We start from the raw sequence: 23,727 nt of genomic DNA on the forward strand, positions 1-23,727 counted from the left end.
CTATGGTCCATTTTATGAAAGCAGTCCCCCCCCCTAAAAAAAAGCCACCTGTGTCACATATAGCTTTCTTTACACGCGAGCTCCATTTCCAAGAAGCTCATTTGTGGAAAGGAGAATCCACTTCCACTGACGTTTCCATTTCAAATCCAAATCCAACAAATATATCTGGAGTGCGTATTTCTAGCCAGCAGGACTCATCGGGTTGTGAAACATCAAGCATTACACCTAACAGCGTTAGGCAGGCAGCATTATGCTTTCAACTGAGGAGTTCTCTTTATTTGTCTTCTTTAGTGATGTGCTCCTTCGCTAAGTTACGAAGCCCTCCCTTCAGGCGTAAAATGAAACCTTGAACATCTTCTTCAAGCACCCAATTTCTAGATAGGCAAGCTTCTGTTTAGCACCGAAACATCCTTAAAAGCACTGTGTTGGCGTTAGCTTTCAGCATGGAACCTTCTGTTGCTCTATAGGAGGTTCTGGATCAAAATCAGTGATTTCACAAAACAACGTGGAGCTTTTGGAAGAAAGCTGGTTTTGATTTTTTTTACAAAAATTAGGCATTAACTGTTACATCAGGATGCCCCATTTTAAGATCATTTTGAAAACTCAGGCAAGTTTCTCTCTTTCTTGGCTTCAACTCTTCCCACCTGCAAAAGAGAATAACACTGACTTGCCTTAACAGGTGGGTTGTGAGGCCTCAATAAAATAACGTGCCTGAAATGCTGCATGAATGTGGCTATTGTTTTGTGAATACATCGGGAGCATCTTGCCTGTGAACAAAGACAAGGTCCGCTTAAAAACCTGTTGTCAGTGGAACTAGCATTTGTCAATGAACTGTGCTGTGATTTAAAGTTGCAACTCTCTTATAAAGCCTGAAGATGCTGAAAACATTATGAGAATATTATGCAAAACACTCAGTAGCATGGAAAGCGGTGCAGACGTCATTTTACTAAAATCTGTGGTTGGAGTAGTGAAGTTCTTGGAGATATTATGTAGTCAAAGTCAGTGAGCCTTTTGTTCCTCTGGCACACATATAGAACACAGGAAACTTTCTTATACAGAATCAGGCTATTTGTCTATCAAGTATTATCTGCTCTGACTGGTGGCAGTGCTAGGATCTTGTGGCCGTCTCTTACATCATATATCACCTAGCACTTTTAACTGGAAATGCTGGGGATTGAACTTGGAACCTTCTGTGTACAAACCAGATGCTCTGCCATTGAGGCATGGGCTGATCCCTCAATGAAATGCAAAGTAGTTATCGTGCTAAGGAAAGCATTTCCTCCTCCCTCCCAAAAATGTGGTTGACATAGCATGTGGAGAAGTTTGGTGGCAGAAAAAGCTTAAAGGGATTGGTCAGATTAAATAGCCAATGGCTCGGCCTTTGAGTTGTATTTAAATTGAAGATTCTCTCAAAGGACGCTAAGAAGGACATAAATAGTTTCAGGGTGGTCTGTAATTCTTCAGGCAGGCAAACCAAACAGGGAAGAGCTCTTGGGCTGAACTCACACCTGCAAAAGCCAAGAGAAAACGGCATTGAATGGCCCTCCATTTTTTTTAAATGTAATGCTGAAGTTTTGTAAAGCCAGTATAGACACAGAAATGAAGCATGCTAGGCTGGAAAACGTAGGATGCGTAGCAATGTGGCATGTGGCATGTATTGCACGAAGTAAATATTGTGTTGCACTGTTACGGGACCGAATAAACTGAAAATGGATGTGGGCATGTTGGGTCAAGCTGCAAACTCACCAGGTAGGAGCTTTCTATGGAAATGAAGGCTGGGTGAAGGGGAACTGATTAGGATTTGCTTCTTTATGTATATAAATAATTTTATACTATGATTTTTATATGGAAACTTGTATAGAGACTGTATATTGGGGGGAAAAGCCCTTTGATACTTCATACGCAATCTCTGGATGCTGCAGTCTATCTACTAGTGTCTTGTGATATGAACTGGACAGAGGAGGGAATTTTATTCTCTGGCTTCTGGTGATTTTATCAAGGCGAAGGCATGGTGAGCTCTGTAGCCAATCGCGATTCTTCCACATGAAGACAAGAACGGGTCTCTATTGACGGGTTTAGAGAAATGAATGGTAATGACGGGATCCTTTTGCAGGACTGTTCTGTTGGTACCACTGCCCTTTCAAAATATAAATTCTTTATACTATTATTCTGGGACCCCTGCAAGGTTCAATTGTACTGCTCTGATGAAGCCCGCCATTGTAACTAACAGAACTTTTTCGCAAGAGTTTGCCGGGTGTGGGTAAAGCAGCGAGTGACTCTAATCTGGAGGAACTTGGTTTGATTCCACAAAGAACCCGTTGGGTAGGCTCGCGAATAGTCGCTATTCTCTTCAGACTTTCAGTCCAACTCCGCTTCACGTAAAATCGCCTGGAGGGAAGTAGGTGATTGTCAGCTGCTGGCACCTCTTCTGGCGTTGAGCGTTTTGGTAGGAAACCAAACCTTCGCTTTGAGTTTGGTAAGTTGCTATACAAAGCTGGAATTTTAAGTTTTCAATGCTGCTTTATAAACCGGATCCTTAATATATCTACTGGTTCACCATTATAATCTCAGCATCGTGATAGCAAACAACAAGCTAGTATGGTTAGTGCCGTAGCAGATCAAAATCCAAGTTCAACTCTGCCGAGCTCTCGCTAGCCAGACTCTTCAGCTTAACCTGTTCCACACAGATTGGTATCGTAAGGAAAACACGCATACCTGCTTTGGTCCCCGGCTAGGTAGGAAAGGTTATAAAAACAGTGGTAATGTGCAGGAGCTCTTTCAACATCAATTTTATCCCCATCAGTTTGTGTAGGGGTTTTATCCCTGATTTTGAAATGTCAGAAACCAATGAACTTTTTTGTCATCTTAAAAAAATCCACCAGCTATAAAAGGACAGTAAATGGATTTGAAATGAAAAAGACTATGTCTCTGCTCAGGATTAAAGCCGCTCATGCAAGTGCCGTGCGTCGACAGAGGCAATGAAGGTTTTGGGCCAAATTCGCTGCTTCAAACCATGACAACAAAAGGCATAATTGTGCATGGTGTTCATATTCTTTCAACCATCCATGATCATAAACATAGCTCAGCGGATCAGACCAGAGTCCATTCCACTGCGCTACCTGCTACCAATGCCCGCTACTCAGAAGCCTTTGGAGCTCATGCAGGATGAAAGTACGCCTTCTTGCTGCTGCTGCCAAGCGTTCTGGGATACATTCATTAAGCGGATTGGCAATCCAGATCAAGGAGAACGGCGATTGCAGATCAACTTCTCCATAAATCTGTCCAAGCCCTTTTAACTATCCAGGTTAGTGGGCCATCACCAATCTTCTGTGGTGGCAGCATATTCCAAACACCGTAATCACCATCGCTATGCGGAAGGAAGTGTTTACTTTATTAGTCCTAATTTTTCCCCCAGTGGTTTTTTTCAATGAATTTCGGTTCTAGTATATGTGAGAAGAGAAAGTTTCTCTCAACAACATTTTCGTCCCATGCATAATTTTATAGATCTTCAATTTTTTTCCCCAGAGTTCCTCCTCTCAAAGTGCAAATATCCCAACGCGCCTCCTTAAGGTGCTCCGTCTGGTGGCGTCATGGCGAATATCCAAAGATTATCTGGATGGCGCAAGTGGTCAGCGCCCGCCACTGGCGCTTTACCATTTTTTATGCATTTGTTATCGGTGCAAAATAAAGATTCCATCAGATGGGATCCCCCAGAATTAGAGATCTCCTGCCATGGTATATGGATATCTTGAGGTATCCTTTGCCCATAGCAATTCATTGACGCCATACTGGCTAACCCCGGAACATCGTGGTTTCCGAACCTGGATGAATAACGAATTCCCAAAATACAGGGAAACTGCATTTAAAGTCATGCAATTGTAATGCGGATGCGCTCGGCGATGCGAGTTTCGCTTATTCCTCGCATCCCAACATTAAAAATCCCGGCTGTTCAAACGAATATTTATTTAGTTCGGTTCAGGTCGCCACCGCATTAATACATAAACGTGGTAGCCGCACTCTTCAAACCAGAAATATTATATTTCATAAACATACTAAAAGCGCAGCAGAAAACCGTAGTTCAACGGTATTGTACATGTTAGCTGGTTTTGATATGCTTAACCCCTAAATATTCGCTAAAGTTTTTAACCATTACTTTCCCATTGTCAAAATAATTTGTGTCCAAGCATCAATGCTGCTTTAACTTCAGCAATTCATTTTATGACAGGAGATGTCTTTCATTTTAGCCAGCCATTCCTTCCTCCAACTCTAAGTGACCCATTAAACTTAAACCGGTTTACGACGCGTATGCAGAAATCACAAAAATATCCCATCCCCAAAGAAGCGCCGTTTTACTGCCAGAGTAAGTTGATGACATGAAGTATCGTATGGACTACGAAATTAACAAGCTCCACCACACCATATATATCCTCCACCAGCGTTCAAAAAAACGGTTCATAATGGTAAAGCGATACCCCTGCCGTTCACCCACAAAAAAGTTTAAAAAATCCTTGAATGCCGAGGCGTCGCCTCCCGAGAAACGGGCACTGGGTACTTTCAAATGCTTCGAAGCATATTCAAAAGATCACCTCCCATGTTCCGGCGAGCACCTGCAACTCATTAGTTATCCCTTTGGAGCCTGACGCCTAGTGGAACGTTGTAAGGCTCTGTAAGAGCTACAGCTGACCAAGTTTGGTTGAGGCAAAGCCTCCCCATCAATGGCCTCCCTCCTTCACGGTTCCATTCCTGTTTGCGGGCCATCAGAATTTGTAAATTCATAATAGTAATGTTATTTGTACCCTCAGGTTTTTGAGGCTATTATGAGTTTTAAACTGATGTTTCGTGATTGTTTATATTATTACGTATGTTGTGATTGCTTCGGAAGCAGCTCGGCCTGAAGTGGAAGGGTCACAAATATAAGTATCGGTAATAACAAAACTCTTTGCCGTTTGTCTAATAGAAATGGACAAATCTTCGCCCAGTTTTCTATCAGATTTTGCGGGCAATAAACAGAAACGCAAGCTTTTCATGCTTCAAGTTCTGGGAAATCTATCTTCCTTAGAGACGAAGGACGAGCTCGACCACCTTTCCGTCATCCAGTGGAGATGACATTTAATTCCGCGACATCTTGACAAGGTAGTCTGATGAGTTTCATCCATCCGACTCATTACCATGCAGGACTGATGCACAGAAGGAAGGTGAGCCTGGAAGACGTAGCCCGAAGCATAAAGAAGGCTTTTGCGATAGGATGCACAAACGCAATTTCATCAGCAACAGTTGGCCGGGCGTACAGGCTTACCAATCAAAGACTGGAGGTTAAGAGAGTGGCAGAGAATACATCATCTCCTCTAAATCACTATGCGCAGCCTGTACCAACCCGTGGGATCAGATGCCTGTGTATACAAACTCATCTGCTGAGTTGTCCCCTTTGAGAACCACAGCCCTTTTTTTTTCGGAAGCGAAAGTTACTCCTTGTCGCTGTACCATCCGCTTACAGCGGTAGCGTTTAATAACCTCCTGAACGCTTTGGTAACGAATAATGCGGTAAAGCGGTGGTTGCCTTTGAGTTTCTTATATCGACGTATTGTGATCTTCAGCGCACGCCAGCCAGGGATCACTTCTGCCCTGCTCTGGAGTTGCAGGGTAGGGCGTAACTGCCCACAGCCATATCGAAGATCGCAGGGATGCCGATCGGTGAAAAGGGGATGGCAACGCCCGTACTGGCGCAGCGAAGCTCGCCGAAGCTGGAAACAGCGTCAAGGCTGCTGGGGTGCGAGATGGGCGTGGCTTCGTAATGCAGCAGCGTTCTTCATGCTTAACAGCTCCCTAGTGCTTTTGCCATCCCTAGGGAAGCGCCAATGGCCCTGCGCCCAGCGCCCTGCATGGAACAAGGTTACCAGAGATACTATTTCCTTTACGACTCTTTGAGGTGAAGATGAGTGAGCCATAAGTCAGTTTCTGGAGAATTCCTCCATGGCTCTAGTTGCCGCTGTTCAAACTTCTTTCAGCATACTTAGTGTCGCCAGGTCCGCGTCCCCGAACGCCGCTGCCTTCCGCCATCGCTGACCACTGAAATCTTTGATCTCACCGTTCCTGTCACCCGATTCCAATGTCAGTTTAATACCGACAATTTATCAGTCCTCTGTCAGCATGGCCAATTGGCTATGCTGGTAGGGGCTGATGGGAATTGTAGTTCCTGAACATCTGGAGAGCCGCAGGTTCCCTACCCCTGTCCTAGACGGAGCAATGTTAGAGTTCGTTACCTTATTGATCATGCTGTGGAATAACCAACCTCAGCATTGGGGCGCCAGAAAGTGAGATGCTCCCATTTACAGCATTCACCTAGAAGTTGATCTACTGCACAGTTTCACGTTCCTTACTCTGAGGTTTAAAAATTGGAATTGAAATATATTTTGGGAGGATGGCAAGTTTGGTTTTTAAGTTTAAGAAGAAACCCCCTCCCATAACCCATTTGTTTATCATATTTATAAAATAGTAAAAATAAAGGGAGGGGGAAAATAAAACATGGAAAACAGTAAGTGGAAGGCAGACCCGGGAATGAATCCGGAAGTGCCTTTCCATCCGCAGAAGGAATCTTCTACTGGTAAGACTCCTTTCGGAAATGCAAAAGAACCCCCACCCCATTTTTGTCATTTAAAACAAAAGGTCCATTTAAAAACAAACAAGGTTGAGCACTGGTTGTGGTGGGCTTTCCGGGCTGTGTGGCCGTGGTCTGGTAGATCTTGTTCCTAATGTTTCGCCTGCATTTGTGGCTGGCATCTTCAGAGGTGTATCTGCCAGCCACAGATGCAGGCGAAACGTTAGGAGCAAGATCTACCAGAACCCGGCCATACAGCCCGGAAAGCTCACAACAACCAGTTGAGTCTGGCCGTGAAAGCCTTCGGCAATACAAGGCTGAGCATCTTCCTAACACATCTTACCTTTCCTATTTCGAGGAATCCTCAAAAGCAGGGTTTTTATAGGAAACAAGATGTGTGTTTAACTGTTCAGGGTGGGGCGTTTTAAGTCTCTTGCAGAAGCACCCGGACGTGCAAAGGATACCAATAAGAAGGAGTCCGCTCACGACACTCAAGACAGCAAAACTGGATTTGACGTTGGATCTGGTGGTAAAGGCAACACACGACACATTGCGTTGTGACCAGCCTGTGGACTGGCTTGACCCGGCTTTGTTGAAAGCAATTACGCATGCCTGGTAGCTGGAACCGGGTCGGAGGCTGTTCAGGGTGTATTGTCTGGTAGTGTGGAAAATATCTTCAGAGACAATTTTTTTATTCAAGCTGCCTTTGAGGCGGTAGATGAGCTGATAGAATCTTACATACGAGTTTGGGGCACACCAGTGGATCTCTGCTGACGTGTCCCTTATTTTGGACACCTCGCGGAGCCTTGGTGGTTCTGGGATGGTGAAATCGTCCGATATCCCTGGACACAAGCAAAAAGATAGTTGCTGGAGCTCAGAGCAAGGTGTTTGCAGATGTCTGCAGGGATCATAGGCACACGGGCCAATCGTCTGGGCTTCAGATTCCTCTTGGTGATCTTCATAGTCATTGTGATCTACGTAATGTAGTGGAACATCAGTGGAAGCAGGATTTGAAAGAGTGGGTAATTTGGTCGAGTTTTGCATTGGTAATTCGGTTGGAGTGGAACTTTTCAGTGGGATAAATAAGGCACTTGGGGTGGGCGAAGAACCTGTTTCAGTTGGTGCAGCTGTAGGAGGGCTCAGAGTAGAATTGTACAATGTTCCTACTGGATGGACAAGTGAATCTGCTTTTGTGGGATCGTGACTTCTTAGATCAGTTGTGTCCCCCAGGGTCTGCTCAACAGAAGTCTTTGCCAGCATTGTGGAGGTAGTAGTCAGAGCGACCATTGTAGATGGGCTCTCTGTAGACCCGTTTGCTGTTTCTTCTTTATAAGCAAGCATGTCTGCCTGTGTAGATTCTTGCACTGTTAGGTCGCCCCTAGAAACGCTGTGCGGGTCAATGGAACTGTGGTGCCATTCCTGGGGAAATGAAGCAGAATCTGGTGATGTTTTTGTGGTGAAGCTGGAATATGTGCTGTAAAGGTTGCCTGTCTTCAGCTGCGGGGTTGGATCAGTAGTTCTGTTGGATTGGCACTCATCATAGAGTCTTGACAGCGGTATGGATCCAAGTGTTACGTTGTCTTCTGGGTGTGCGTAACAAATGGTTTCTGATGCCCTGAGTTAAAACAGCGGAGAAGGGGTTAGAAAAAGGATCCTTGAAGACAGAAATCTGATGGAAATCACATAACACAAATGGTGCATCTGTAACTTTTTTTAAAAAAAGAGTTTATTGATAAATGTTAAGAACAGTACATAGTAACAATAACAATTTCAGCAAAAGGCAATAACATATAGCATACTACAGGATATACCGGTATGTTCTGTGAAAGATGTTCTGTGAGGTCAGTTTAGGTGTAGCGGTTGAGAAAACTGTATGCTTCCACATTAGAATATAGTCCCAAACCAGAGGTGTAGCTGGGCCAAACTGCGCCCTGTGCGCAGTGTGTTTTTTCTGCCCCCCCATGCCCCTCCCCCGCGGCCCCCCCCCCCCCCGCCTCCTTCCCACACTTACCTACGTTCCTTTTCTATTTCTAGTACTTTTTGAGGGTAAAAAAAAGCGGCCTCTTCACAGTTCAGGCTAAAAACTGACTGAGGAACTATACTTCAGCAGTTGTCCTCAAGTACCACTTACTAGTTGAGAGATGGCATTAGAATCGGTCCCTTTCTCAGCAAATCAGAAAAGATACCCTGATGGCTAAAAAAATCTAATACCACAGAAACAGTTCCTGCAGGGGATGCTAGAAAAGACATTGTGCTGTTTACATTGGACTGTCTTTATCTACAAAGGAGAATCACATTATGGGCAATATTAAATTCTACATGGTTAAAGCTTCAATAACAAACTACCACACTTTAGCCAAAGAAGACATGTCAAACAATTCAAAGGCTGCTGAATTGGAACTCATGCAGACGTGATGGTCTTGGTCACAATAAAACAGTAGAGTTGCTCCTTTAAGGCGGAAAGCAGTTTTCCCTTTTTAGAGGTTTATGCCTATCGTTCAACTTGCTGTTCGCTTCCACAACACCAGCTGGGTGAGGTCGGGTCACTCTGACCTGATTGTGTAAGCTTTTGAATGGTTTCCATTTGTGGATCTGCATAGCAATGCAACACACCCACCTTTGGACTGCTGAGCCTCCAGGCACCTGTTTGGCTTTGATCTACCACAAAATTGCTGTGGGCTTAGAGGTGCTTGAGTTTTGAGGATTCTTCTCCTTCTCTCTTTCATAAGGACATGCTAAAGCATATGCCTGCATGCTAACTCTCCACTAAGCAAAGTTTAAAACCTGCCTCTGTCCAAAGGAGACTTCCTTGTAATGGGCAGCCCCATGCAAACCGAAGGCGGCTGGGGACAGCACCGACTCCAGACAGTTTTTTGGCGGCATGGGGAGGCAGGAAAAAGTAACAGCCCACCAGCTGCCTTCAAAGCCCTCCATTGGCCAAAACAGAGTGGCATAACTCCGAGCCTCAGACCACAGCCTTTCTGGCACCAAAGCCCACCTGCAGCAAGGCCCCGGCCTGCCCTCCTCTTCCTGGCCCCTGAGTGGACACCAGCATAGCTTTGTGATGGCACCCACTCCCAGGTGAGACGGCTGAATGCCCTTCCCATTGGCAGGGATATCCGCTACACTGGCCGAGGGGGCAAAGCAGTGGTGGGATCCAAAAATTTTAGGAACAGGTTCCCATGGGGGTGGAATTCAAACAGTGGCGTAGCACCAATGGGACTGGGTGGGGCATGACGGGGGCGTGGCCAAGCATTCTGGGGGTGGGGCATTAATAATTTCTCTGTTACTGTAAAAAAACTCTTACTGTAAAAAAAAGTTCCTAATTTCCAGTTGGTATCTTTCTGTCCATAATTTAAACTCATTATAGCAAGTCCTATCGTCTACTGCCAACAGAAACAACTAAAGAGTCCCCTGGACCCAACAGTAGTTAAAGGGTCCCTCTTCTTACTAGCCGGCAAGCTCCGCGCTATGAGAAAGAAGAAGAGAGGGGGAGGCGAGAGTGTGGAGACGGAAAAGCGGACCCAATTAGTAACCTCCTCTCGGCACACACAAATAATTACTAACCCACTCTCGGGAACTGGTGAGAACCTGCTGGATCCCACCTCTGGGGCAAAGATGTTGGTGCGAACTTGCGCTGCGTCCAAGTGGCAATTTGATCCTCCCCCACCAATTTAGACTGCAGTAGAGCCATTTCTGTTGGAGGAAGACTCCTTAGGCTAATGGACGGTTTCAAATGGGAAGATACAGGCTGGACTGTGATGCCTGTTAACTCAGCCCTGAACAAGGAACCAGGGACTCTCAACAAGGAAATAGGAATCATCTTTGTAGCTCTCCTTACCTTTGCAGAACTATTTTTTGGGGCTCAGAGAACAGCCAGGACAACTCACAACGGCACTCCAAAGGGTTTCCATAGAGGTCGATGACCAGATTGTCCAAGGAGCTAAGATCCCATGGCTTTAAGGAACTCAAATTACAGCTAGAATAAGAGAGAGAAGCATGAAGTTAACTAATGTATGGATGATAGGTTTTGTAGATTCTTCTGCCCATTATATAGGGCTGACTCTTGCTGATCGTTTCCATGCATGCGTGGTAGGGCTGAAGGAGCAACATTTTGAGGGGCATTTTGAGCTATGGTGGCAGGAGAGACTGAGAAGCTGCAGTCCGCTGATAGACCTCTTTCCATCAGCAGAGATGTTTGGGGAAATCCATGCCACTACATGTAGGTTTCCACCAATTCCATAGGCAAAAGCAAACGGAAACTGCTCTATACTGAATCAGACAATTGATCAAACTGGGAGCAGATCCCCTGGGATCTCAGGCCTGAGCCTTTAATTTGGCAGTGCTGGAGATCGAAACTGGGACCTTCTGCATGGCCAGTGGATGCTGTACCAACCACTGAGCCACTATCCCGCCCCAGGTATATATCCTGGTCAGTGGCGTAGCGCCCAGGGGACAGGGGGCATCTTGCATTGGGCACGCACCGGTGTGGGGGCGTGGCAGGGGCACAGGGCACACACGTGCCCCAGGCACTGTTCCCCCTTGCTATGGCTCTGATCCTGGTAGGAGCTGCATATGGATGCTACACCTGTTGGATTTAATTGAAAAATTACAGCTTGAAGCAATTAGCTGCTGGGCTTCTTTAAATTACAAGGGGGAGAGTTGTGTTGGAGCAGCAGTGGCGTAGTGGCTAAGAGCAGGTGCACTCTGATCTGGAGGAACCGGGTTTGATTCCCAGCTCTGCTGCCTGAGCTGTGGAGGCTTATCTGGGGAATTCAGATTAGCCTGTGGGACCTTCACATATACCAGTTGCGTGACTCTTGGGCTAGTCACAGCTTTTCTCAGCGCTCTCTCAGCCCCACCCACCTCACAGGGTGTTTGTTGTGAGGGGGGAAGGGCAAGGAGATTGTAAGACCCTTTGAGTCTTCTACAGGAGAGAAAGGGGGGATATAAATCCAAAACTCTTCTTCTACTCTTCTCTCTTTCTTTTGAGGACAGAGCGGTGATAAGAGAAAGCAGTAGAAACCGCAGGCTAGGTGTGTTGACTATAGGGAACTATTTTAAGGAAGTGTTTCTGCTTTGCTGGATTATATTTTGCATAATTTTTAATATTTGTATTAAAGAAGAGTTTGGATTTATACCCTGGTTTTGTCTCCTGTAAGGAGACTCAAGGGGGCTTACAAGCTCCTTTCCCTTCCTCTCCCCACAACGGACACCTTGTGAGGTAGGAGCGGCTGAGAGAGTTCTGAGAGAACTGTGGCTAGCCCAAGGTCACCCAGCAGGAATGTAGGACAGGGGAAACTAATCTGTTTCACCCGATAAGAGTCTGTCATTCAGGTGGGGAATCAAATCCACCTGCTCTTAACCACTACACCATGCTGGCTCTAGAATCCATAACATTTTGTCCTCATGCCAACCTGCAGCATTACCCCTTGAACCTACACAACTTTTCTTGCTTAATGTTAAAAAGGGAACTGGTGAGCACTGTCAATTTTGCTAGAGATACAGCCATCTTAACAAGTAGGCAGAGGAAAACTTACTTTTGGAACGTGAGAAAAGCCAGCTCAGAGATCTGGCTGAAGGACTCTGTTTCCACCTGGCTAAGGACGTGGGAATCGTGGCAGTACAGTTTTTGCAGCCGGGGGGTCTGCACGAAGACCGCCGCGTCAAGGCTTTTCAGGCGGCTCATTCTTGACAGATGGAGGGTTGTCAGCCTGGGCAGATCTTTGAGCCACTCTGGATTAACTGGGGGAAGAGAAGAAATTTTTAACAGACTGTGTGATCTCAAAACAGAAGAGACTGGAGGAGGGTTTCACCCTATGGAAAGCGACTTGACTGCTGTCTGACAAATGCCAGAATTTGCAAAATAACAATACTATTACTAGAAGAAGAGTTTGGATTTATACCCCACCTTTCTCTCCTGTAAGGAGACTCAAGGTGGTTACCAGCTCCTTTCCCTTCCTCTCCCCACAACAGACACCCTGTGAGGCAGGTGGGGCTGGGAGAGTTCCGAAGAACTGTGACTAGCCCAAGGTCACCCAGCAGGAATGTAGGAGTGCGGAAACACATCCAGTTCACCAGACAAGCCTCCACAGCTCAAGCGGCAGAGCAGGGAATCAAACTCGGTTCTCCAGATTAGAATCCACCTGCTCTTAACCACTACACCACGATGACTCTACTGCTAATTATAATATGAGTGCATGAAACTACGTTGTACTGTGTCAGACTATTGATCTGGCAAACTCAGTTTTGCCTGTCCATGTGACAGCACCATATCTGTTATCTGGAGGGCAGTGTTGTGGCTCAGGGTAGAGCATCCGCTTTATCTATCTATCTATCCATCTATCCATCTATCCATCCATCCATCCATCCATCCATCCATCCATCCATCCATCCATCCATCCATCCATCCATCCATCCACCCATCCACCCATCCATCCATCCATCCATCCATCCATCCATCCATCCATCCATCCATCCATCCATCCATCCATCCATCCATCCATCCATCCATCCATCCATCCATCCATCCATCCATCCATCCATCCATCCATCCATCCATCCATCCATCCATCCATCCATCTATCTATTTATTTATTTATTTATAGGCCGCCTCATCCCCGAAGGGCTCGAGGCGGCTCACAACACTGCTGTTTCCAACAGCAAATTGGTACAACATAAAATTACCCCATTAAAATCAGCAGCAATTAATAACAATAAATTAAAACAGCAAGATTGTGTAAAACACATATACACACAGGCGCCCAATCTAAAGGCCAAAGAAAAAAAGAAGAAGGAAGGAAGGGGAGGAGATAGGCAGGGTCCAAAGTGGAATTAGGGCCCAACCAGGTGGTCCTAACAGGCAGCTTTGTGTATGGAAGGTCAACCCCCAACAGCCCTCGCTGGTGGCATCGGGCGATCTCCCACTATTACTATTACTATATTCTCTCAGGCTTTTCCCCAAATCTCCAGGAGTCCCCCAACCTGGAGATGGCAACCCTACCCCATGTCCCCCGCTGGTGTCGGGGGTGGGCGGGCGCATGGCAACCCCAGAAGTCATTCTCCAGCGGAGCCATTTTCTCCCAGGGAATTTATTTCCTGTTGTCTGGAGACCAGTTGTAATTCTGGGAGCTCATCTCCGGTTCCCATCTGGAAGTTGACCATCATACTTCTAAAGGCCTTGCAGAACCCCACCCCCCCACCCGCCCCGTCTCCTCCATTTGAGGCCCGCAGGAGCTCCCCAGCAGAAATTTAGCTCTTACTTCTCTCCAGGAAGGTGGCGCTGAGGTGAAGAGTAATGAGAGCACTCCCCACAGTCTCAGAGGCGTCCCCGTGCAGAAAGTTCACTGCAAAGGCAGACTCCTGAATCCCGTCGTTGCCGTCTTGACCCAGCAGAGTGGAAGAGAGATCGAGGAACTGCAGCTGAGGATAGCAGGAGAAAGCAAAGGTCTGGATTTCTGTGATCGGATTCCCAGCTAGAGACAGCTGTCTGAGGTTCCCCAAAGTGGAGGCGTTGCAGGCCGGCACAGATGACAGTAGGTTGAAGCTCAGATCCAGGGTCTGCAACCTGGTCAGGCTTCCAGCAGCACCCCATGACACTTGCTGGATCTTGTTCTGTCTCAAGGAAAGGACCTGCAACCCAGGCAGGTGAGCTGCATCCTGACCGCTGAATTCAGGCAAGAGGTTTTTGCTCAGATCCAGATGTTCCAGGATCCCAGGCAAGCACGATGGGAAAGACGCAAGATTTCTGTTGTCCAGGTGCAAGACGGTTGACTGGTGAGCGCTCAGCTCCTCACAGGACAGGTTGCCGTTTTCCCTTTGAGGGGTCACCATAACCACCTGGAAAAGGTTTCCCTGGGTTGCAGAATCCGTCTGCATTGCGGGCCTGGCCGGCGCTCCCCTTACAAGCAGAAATACACAGGCCAGGAGGAAGGCCATGACTATTCTTTGAAGGAGCTCCTAATAATAATAATAATAATAATAATAATAATAATAATAATAATAATAATAATAATAATAATAATAATAATAAAAGAGAACTGTTTTCAGAGGGCAGGGGAAAAGCAAATTGAAGGCTGTGCTGCCCCACATTTGCCACACAAGAAAATTCTCACCCACATTATTCAAAGCATTAGTTAAAATCAGGATCTAATGTGCTCTATGTGACACCCAGGTTGCTATTCAACAGGTGAAGTCTGGAAGAAGAAGAAGAAGAAGAAGAAGAAGAAGAAGAAGAGGAGGAGGAGGAGGAGGAGGAGGAGGAGTTTGGATTTATATCCCCCTTTCTCTCCTATAGGAGACTCAAAGGGGCTTACAATCTCCTTTCCCTTCCCCCCTCACAACAAACACCCTGTGAGGTAGGTGGGGCTGAGAGCACTCAGAAAAGCTGTGACTAGCGCAAGGTCACCCAGCTGGCATGTGTGGGAGTGCACAGGCATATCTGGTTCCCCAGATAAGCCTCCACAGCTCAAGCGGCAGAGCTGGGAATCAAACCCGGTTCTCCAGATTAGAGTGCACCTGCTCTTAACCACTAGGCCACTGCTGCTCTCCCAGAATGACAACTAATCTCTAGACTACAGAGATCAGTTCTCCTGGAGCCAATGCTGCGCTGGTGGGTGAGCCCTGTGGCTTTATAGCATGCTGTAGATCCCTCCCCAAACTCTGCCCTCCCCAGGCTTCACCCTAAAATCTCCCAGAATTCCCCAACCCAGAGATTAGGGATGCCAATCTCCAGGTGGGACCTGTGGATCCCCCAGAATTACACCTTATATCCAAAGAACAGACATCAGTTCCCCTGGAGAAAACGGATGCTTTGGAGGGTTGACTTTTTGGCATGATACCCCAATAAGGTCCCTGCCCTCCGCAAGCTCCATCCCCAAATCTCTGGGAATTTCCTAACCTGGAGGTGGCAACCCTACTTCCCTATCCCCCATCAGTGGCCACGGGGGACCTGGTAACCCCACCAGAAAGAGCAACCCTAGTATTACCTCCCACTTTTTGAAGGAGAAGGCTGCTGGGGTTTTCTCAGGGGTGACACCTTAGCTGTGGAACCCCCCTCCCCAGAGATCGGCTTCAGCCCTAATCTTTCACACACCAGGGAATAGTTTTCCAGTGCCCCTGGGGTAGTGGTTAAAAGCAAGTGGACTCTAATCTGGAGAACCAGATTTGATCCCCCACTCCTACACATTAAGCCAGCTTGGGCCAATCACAGTTCTTTTTGAACTCTCTCAGCCCCGCCTACCTCGCAAGGTGTCTGCTGCGGGGAGAGGAAGGGAAGGAGTTTGTAAGCCACGTTGAGACTCCTTACAATTGAGAACAGTGGGGTATAAATCCAAACTCCCCTTCTAATAATAAATAGCAGAAAGTTGGGGAGCAGGGGGACAGAACAATCTTTGCTGATTATTTGATTTTTAATTAATTATTTGATTTTTTAATTAAAGTAATTAATTTAATTTGATTAATTTAATAATTAATTAAATTAAAATTTAATTTTAATTAATTAATTTTTAATTCTGCATTTTTTGTTGGCTATTGTAATCCTGCCGGTTTGTTAAGATTATTGTTTCAGTAATTTCTCATTTTTTTTACCAGTTTGGACCCCTATTATGCAGGAGTGGAAAATATATAAGGTAACTAACTAGTTATTCAAAACACTGAAAGAAGCCGAATAAATGGAAACCTCTAGGGTGAAAGACGATTATTTCTAAAATACATGTTTATCCCATTTTTCTCCCGAAGGGGGATCCAAAGCTGCTTACAACATTGTTCTCTCCCATCCATTGCAGCCTCACAACAACAGCCCTGCAAGGAAGGCTAGGCTGAGACAGACTGTTTGGCCCAAGGTCACCCAGGGTGTTTCCAAAGCAGACTGGGGACTCAGACCCTGGTTTCCCAGATCTTAGTCTGATGTGCCGAATGCTTTGCTGGCTTTCGAAACGGTCTGAACTCAGTCTTCGAACCCTACCTCATGCCAGACTACCAACAAACCCCCCTTTCAGCCTCCCATCTCAGACAGAAACAATGACCTCAAAGCATTGCTATGGACATTTAAAAAAAACATCACTTAGGGAAAATGGTAGATAGAATAACCGGCTGTAGCTCCCCTCCTACAGCCCACCAAGGAGGTTCTGGGCCCTGACTTTAGTTTTGCATTGAAACTCCGCACATGCAAAATAATGCACTTTCAATCCACTTTCACAATTGTTTGCAAGTGGATTTTGCTATTCCACACAGTAAAATCCAGCTGCAAAGTGCATTGAAAATGGTTTGAAAGTGCATGTGTGGAAGGGGCCACAGTTATGCTGTAATAGGACTAAGGGTAACATCAGCACGCATGCTCCCACTGAGAGTTTCTAATGCTGGTTCTATTTCATTTAGGGTTGCCAACCTCCAGGCAGGCCCTGGAGTTCTGGAATTACAGCTGTTCCAGACCACGAATATCAGTTTCCCTGGAGAAAATTTAGAGGGAAAACTCAATTATTTATATACTTATTTAGAAAAAACAAATTATGCCACCTCTCCAGGAACCTGATCTCCAACATACCATAGATTCTAGGTGAAACCCCTCCCGAGATTTTCCCCTCCACACTCACCACCCCCAGTTGGCAACCACAGTTTCACTGTAATCCTTTGAAAATACAACTCATATTCACCAAGTGGCAGAATTCTGTAAGGTTCTGTGGTGCGGTGGTCAGAGTGTCTGCCGAAAATTAAGAAGACCCAAGTTCCAGTCCTCACTCTGCTATAGAAGTTGGTTGGCTGGGTGACCTTGGGCCAGCCACATACCCTCAGTTTACCCCACCTCACAAGACTGTTGTGATGATTAAACGGGAGAGAGAAGAATATCGTAAACCGCTCTGGGTCCCCATTGAGGAGGAAGGTCGGGTAGAAATAAAGTAAATAAAATGAATAACTGCATTCCTGAAGGAATGGGGTTAGATCAATTTGCAATGAGTGAAGAAGACACATTGGTGGACCTTTCCCTAATAATGAAAACGAGACGAGGGAGAAGAGTAGGAGTTGGGATTTATATCCCCCCCCTTTCCCTCCTGTTAGGAGGCTCAAAAGGGCTTTCCCTTTCTCTCCCCGCAACAGACACCTTGTGAGGTAGGTGGGACTGAGAGAGTTTCTTCCTCTGCCCTCCACAGACACCTTGTGAGGTTGGTGGGACTGAGAGAGCTCCGAGAGAACTATGTCTAGCCCAAGGTCACCCAACAGGAATGTAGCGTGGAAACAAATCATGTGGAGGAATGGGGAATCAAACCCAGTTCTCCAGATTAGAGTCCACCCACCCACTCTTAACCACTACACCACAATGGCTCTCAGGAGGAGAGGAGCTCAGATTGCATCAAGGCTGGCAATGCCAGTCAGATCCAACCGCCTGCACTGACTTCTAGCTCCTGTGTTGCAGATTTCTCTTTCAGTCACTGCCCATTCATTCCAAAGCCATCAGCCCTCCCCAAGAGTGGTCCCACCATCACCTTGCCTTAGCCCATTCGGATCAGCTTGTACTTACCCACCAAGGTACTGAAGTGAAGCAGATGGTTCACACACTTGGCTTTATACAGTCCAGTGATTCAGAGCTCAAGCATGAACCTGGCTGCTCTTTCCCCCTCGCCTCTCCCACCTGAGCCAGCTGGGAATGAAAGATCGCCTCTCTCTTCCCAGTTGCTGTTGACCTAGACTCTCTTAGAAAGGTTCTGTTCTCATCTCCCTCCCATTCCTCCTCCTTGTGTGGTAGATAGGCAGATTTGATCCCCCTACCCCAGCATATACATGCAAATGGATGGATAGCTCCTCCTGCACAGCTGGGGTGGCCTCAGGGAGAGAGCGGCCTCTCCTTTCTCTGCCGCCGGGGAAGGGAGGAGAGGATTGCGTTTTGTGAAGATGAAGGGTTCAAGGGGGACCGCCTGTCTGCTGATAAGACAGCCTCACTAACCAGTTAGGTCTTTTCTTGTTTTGTTTTTACAAAACCAAAAAGAGTGAAATCTTTCACACAACTTGTCCTCCGGCATAAAATACCCCTCACCTGCAACTCTCCCTTAGTCTTGACAATTTTTTGAGATGAAAAGTTGCCTCAGGTTGGGCTCTGTCAGATGTGGAATCTGTTAAGTGTAGAAGAAACAAAACATTGGTTATTTTTCCTTGAAAAATTACCTCAGTCCTCAAGACTGATTCAATTCCTTTTGCATTTGTTGAGGGGAACAGTTGTGTGTGTATATGTGGGGTGGGGGGTAGGAATGGAAAACCTGGCATTGGGAAAGCATTGAAAGTGCTCCTACAAAATTGCCCCAATTTCACCCGCAATGAAGTGATTTAAGAGGGAGATCTGTTTTAGTCTATTGCACCTTAATCAAGCACATATCCAGTGGCACCTTAAAGACTAACCACATGTTTATAAGTAGTAGTAAATTTATTCTCTTGGCCGTTGGCCTTCACAATCTCCTCATACACAACATAATAAGATTAAAACATACACAAAAGCACCCCACATACCAATAAAACTGAATAAACTAATTAGTACCAATACAAATAACCCTGTCAAATAATAAAACGCATCATTGTTACACCAAAAGTAGTCTGAATCTTCTTGCAGCATAAGCAAAAAGTGCTACTCTGCTGGAAATGTATGGATCGCCATCGGATAGTAGATAAATCAGTTTCCCAGTGTCGTGAGTATCCCCCACAATTGGGAGAAATCCCTTAATATATTTGGTCCTTATGTCATCATAAAGAGAACACTTCAAAACATAATGCAGAATGTCCTCATCTGCCTCACTGCCACAAAATCATCTGCAGTTAAGATACTACATCAGGCTCTATACACTGCGGTTGGCATAGCCTGGAATCTCAGGTTAGTAAGTGCTATTCTAAAAATATAAGTTGACAAGTTCTCTAAATATGGCGACCTAATATGGTCCTTCTTAAAAAGTTTAAAGAAGGGGGCAACTTTGGATTGATTAATTCGATCTCTATCTATTAATGCATCCATCTGAAAGATTCAGTCCCTCAGATCTGTTCCCTGGCTGCCGCTATTGAGAACATCATCTGGTACGGAGTAGCGCAGTGGTGGCGAACCTTTGGCACTCCAGATGTTATGGATTACAATTGGCCATACTGGCAGGGGCTGATGGGAATTGTAGTCCATAACATCTGGAGTGCCAAACGTTCGCCACCACGGGAGTAGCGTGTTTATAAGCAAATTTATACCAAGTGACTTTTCTTGAAGTGATGGCAAGATGAAATGAGCGAAAGGAGCTCAAGATCAGCATATTAATTGAGGCTGTCTTTCCTCAAAATGCACAAGCTCACCTTATCTTCAGTCACTTCAAGGAAAACTTGAGGAGACATTGCATAACAGAGAGTTTAGGGCTCCTTCCGCAAATGCAGAATAATGCACTTTCAAACTGCTTTCAATGCTCTTTGAAGCTGTGCGGAATGGCAAAATCCACTTGCAAACAGTTGTGAAAGTGGTTTGAAAATGCATTATTCTGCGTGAGCGGAAAGAGCCGAAGAGTTGCCAAGTGAGTCTAGTGCCAAAGATTCATTTCTACCTCAGGAAACAACCTGGGAAAACCAGACCTCTGTCACACAGGGCAGCTTAGAAATGCGCATGTCAGGTCATGCCACACCAAATCTTGAGCTAATCATCTGAATTAAATCATGTCAGGACTGAAAGAGTGGCTTGTACTGAATTAGAATCCCCAAACCATGCCCTCCTGAGAGCCAGCGTGGTGTAGTGGTTAAGAGCAGGTGCACTCTAATCTGGAGAACCGGGTTTGATTCCCCTGAGCTGTGGAGGCTTATCTGGTGAACCAGATTAGCTTGTGCACTCCAGCACACGCCAGGTGGGTGACCTTGGGCTGCTAGTCACAGTTCTTTGGAACCCTCTCAGCCCCACCTACCTCACAGGGTGTTTCTTGTGGGGGGTGGGAGGGAAAGGAGATTGTAAGCCCCTTTGAGTCTCCTTACAGGAGAGAAAGGGGGGATATAAATCCAAACTCTTCTTCTCTTCTTCTTCCCGGTTAGAGTTTGGGACTGGGAAGAAAAGTTGATCCTGTTAGCACAATGAGTGCTAACAGATTTAAGTCCAGTAGCACTTTTGTGAGCCACAAGATTTTCAGAGCATGAGCTTCCAAGAGTCAACGTTCCCTTCATTAGAGAATGCTACGTTTATTGCAATGAAAGACACTAAATGCTACACAGAGCACAGCAGTGGGTGGCGGGTGGTCTGTGCTTAGAAGACCTACACCTTATGCAAGAATCTCTCTCTCTCTTTACTGGAAGCATATGAGGGAACATTCCAGCCTCTGTGCATATGTGGTTACAGATTTGTAAGCATTTAACAGTATTTCATCAAAGAAGTTTCAAAGAGAAACTCTGGGATTCGTATGCAGATCTGATACTTACTGGAACTCAACAGAGGGCACTTCCGCATATGCAGAATAATACACTTCCAATCCACTTTCACAATTGTTTGCAAGTGGATTTTGCTATTCCGCACAGCTGCAAAGCGCGTTGGAAGTGGATTGAAAGTGCATTATTCTGCATGTGCAAAAGTGCCCTCAGAGACTTGAGATGGTTCGCTCGCTGTGGAAAGTTGTTCTTCCTTATACGTTTATGAACAGCATTCGCATTCATTCTACTTTGCCACCCCCCTTGTGAATAATCCATACCCAGTATAACACACCAGTCTCTTGGGATGAGAAGCCTTCGGGCTTGTCTTTGAAATAACCCTCACCCACCCACCCCCTTTCTGTTTGTTGTTCCATGACACATTTATCTCTGACAATTCAGTGTGAACTCTTCATCCATCTGTGGTAGATGGGGTTACCAGGTCCTCCCCTGGTCACCAGCAGGAGATTGGGGGTGGGAAGGGTTGCAGACTCCAGAAGGGAAAACTCCTGGACATTTCAGGGTGGAGCCTGGAGACGACAGGGGAGCCCAGTGGGGCACAAGGCCACAGAGTCCAACCTCCAAAGCATCTATTTTCACTAGGGGGACTGATCTCTGTAGACTGGAGATGAGCTGTAAGTCCAGGGGATGTCCAGGTCCCCCCTAGAGGTTATAGTTTAGGACAGAAATAAATAAATCTGTCATTAAGGTATCAGAGGCCTCTGTTACTTTAACAGCAGTTGAACATGGAAGGGGAAAAAGAGCCAGCATGGTGTAGTGGTGAACAGCAGGTGCGCTCTAATCTGGAGAATTGGGTTTGATTCCCCGCTCTGTCACTTGAGCTGTGGAGGCTTATCTGGCGAACTAGCTTGGCTTGTGCACTCCAACACATGCCAGCTGGGTGACCTTAGGCTAGTCACAGTTCTTCGGAATTCTCCCACCCCCACCTACCTCACAAGGTGTTTGTTGTGAGGGGGGGAAGGAAAGGAGTTTGTAAGCCCCTTTGAGTTTCCTATAGGAGAGAATGGGGGGATATAAATCCAACTCTTCTTCTCCCAACTTACTCTACTTATTTGGAATTTGTCTTTTAATGTTAGGATATTAGTGCCATGAGATCCTAATCTTGGTTAGAGTCAAGATCCATAATACCTTGGAAAGCAAAAGGACTACAGTGCCCCTGGACATGGGCTGTTCTATTGCAGACCATGGCTTATCTTGGAAACTAACCATGGTTAGTGGGGCTGGAAGCATTGAATCCTAATACCTGGTTATAATATGCTCCAATTGCCCATTTCATTACACTTCACTATAATCCAATATATTTCTGTCCTGCATTATTCTTGTTTAGGTGAACTGAACATTTCTAAAACACATGTGCCGAGACAGTAATCTCAACACCAGTGTAAAAATAATGTTGGAAAGTATAAGATGACTTATAAGTATAAGATGATAAGATCATGCTCTGGTGATGGAGTACCAAACCAAAGGGCATCGGGGCATTTACTTCCAGGTATGTGTGCACAGGATCACACTTAGACATCCTCTTATTGTACTCTGGAGAATCAGGGGTGAAACGGAGTTGTGTAAAGGAATCCAATCCAGATCTAGAGAAAGGCCCTTGGTGTTTTCAGGGCACTCCAGTTATCCAAACACTGGCCACAAGCCAAAACAAACGTAAGATACACTTGAGCCTGTTGAAGTCTAGAGCCTTGGACATTCCTATTTACGGTGATCTGTGGGTGTTGAAAAGAGGCCTTCTTCTATAAGAACAGCATTTTGGGAAACTTTGGAAGGTGCACCCATCCCTCTGCTGTAGGCGAAACCAGTGGCTGCAACAAATCATTCGGGGTGGAATGTTAGGACTGAAAGCTGAATTCCTTAGTGACACAGGAAGATAAACAGAGAAAGCCATTCCAGGAGTAGGCTGTGCCAGTCTCTGGGCTGAGTGCCTGTCTCCCTACCCCGCCCCCCCCCCCCACCAATGCCGAGAGTCTCCCCACCAGCCCCTGTAATTGTAAGGATCAAATTGTCCTGCAAAGGATTATTTTTAGTGCTAATAGTGATGCTTCAAACTCTGACTGGACCAGATCACTGTTTGAACAGAAGACTTATTTGTCAACAACATAAACAACAGGAAATATAATATGAAGTCCTCTTGTTGTTCCCTACTTCCCTGAGACCAAAAGTTGAGGAGGACAAGGAAGAGTTGGGGATATCTGTAATGTTTTAAATCCTTTGGCATTTGCTTAGTTCACCAAGAAAGAAGACCCAGCTGTTATGCAGCTTTATGTATTTCTAATTTCAAAATCTCTGTGTGTGTGTTTTTGTGTTTAACATTTGTTTTATTTTTATTTATTTTAGACTTCTACTCCACCCACACCTGTCCTGGGTCACAGAGCTGGGGGTGGCTCACAACATTCAGTCAACAATCAATAAGAACAAGACATAGTTACAAAATCTGAAAACACAACCCGTAAAATAATATCATAGAATCATAGGCCCCTTCCGCACACGCAAAATAATGCGCTTTCAAACCACTTTCACAACTGCTTGCAAGTGGATTTTGCTATTCCGCACAGCTTCAAAGAGCACTGAAAGCAGTTTGAAAGTGCATTATTCTGCATGTGCGGAAGGAGCCATAGAGCTGGAAGAGACCACAAGGGCCATCAAGTCCAACCCCCTGCAATGCAGGAACACACAGTCAAAGCACCCCCGACATATGCTGATCCAGCCTTTGT

The 23,727-nt window shown here is 45.9% G+C and overlaps 1 protein-coding gene across 2 annotated transcripts; it reads right to left on the reverse strand.

The window, feature by feature from the left end:
• Positions 1-6,785: 6,785 nt before the first annotated feature.
• Positions 6,786-18,436, reverse strand: LRRN4 (leucine rich repeat neuronal 4). Of its 2 annotated transcripts, none has more exons than XM_048500253.1 (5): positions 18,115-18,436; positions 13,858-14,554; positions 12,136-12,340; positions 10,437-10,574; positions 6,786-8,210 (listed from the first exon to the last, which is right to left on the reverse strand). In XM_048500253.1, the coding sequence occupies exons 2-5, from the start codon at positions 14,531-14,533 to the stop codon at positions 6,944-6,946; spliced, it is 2,286 nt and encodes a 761-aa protein (XP_048356210.1). In that variant the 5' UTR covers positions 14,534-14,554; positions 18,115-18,436; the 3' UTR covers positions 6,786-6,943. The 2 variants fall into 2 exon arrangements, with proteins under 2 accessions (XP_048356210.1, XP_048356202.1); XM_048500245.1 differs by having other exon boundaries at positions 18,111-18,436.
• Positions 18,437-23,727: the final 5,291 nt, after the last annotated feature.

The sequence above is a fragment of the Sphaerodactylus townsendi genome, linkage group LG01, assembly GCF_021028975.2.
Source record: "Sphaerodactylus townsendi isolate TG3544 linkage group LG01, MPM_Stown_v2.3, whole genome shotgun sequence".
NCBI classification, from domain to species: domain Eukaryota; kingdom Metazoa; phylum Chordata; class Lepidosauria; order Squamata; family Sphaerodactylidae; genus Sphaerodactylus; species Sphaerodactylus townsendi.

Coding starts and splice junctions, on each gene's coding strand:
- LRRN4 (XM_048500253.1), bottom strand. CDS start 14,533: ATGGCCTTCCTCCTGGCCTGTGTATTTCTGCTTGTAAGGGGAGCGCCG. Junction 10,575..12,135: donor GCTTTTCTCACGTTCCAAAA/GTAAGTTTTCCT, acceptor CTCTTATTCTAG/CTGTAATTTGAGTTCCTTAA. Junction 8,211..10,436: donor CAAAAAATAGTTCTGCAAAG/GTAAGGAGAGCT, acceptor GTTTTAACTCAG/GGCATCAGAAACCATTTGTT.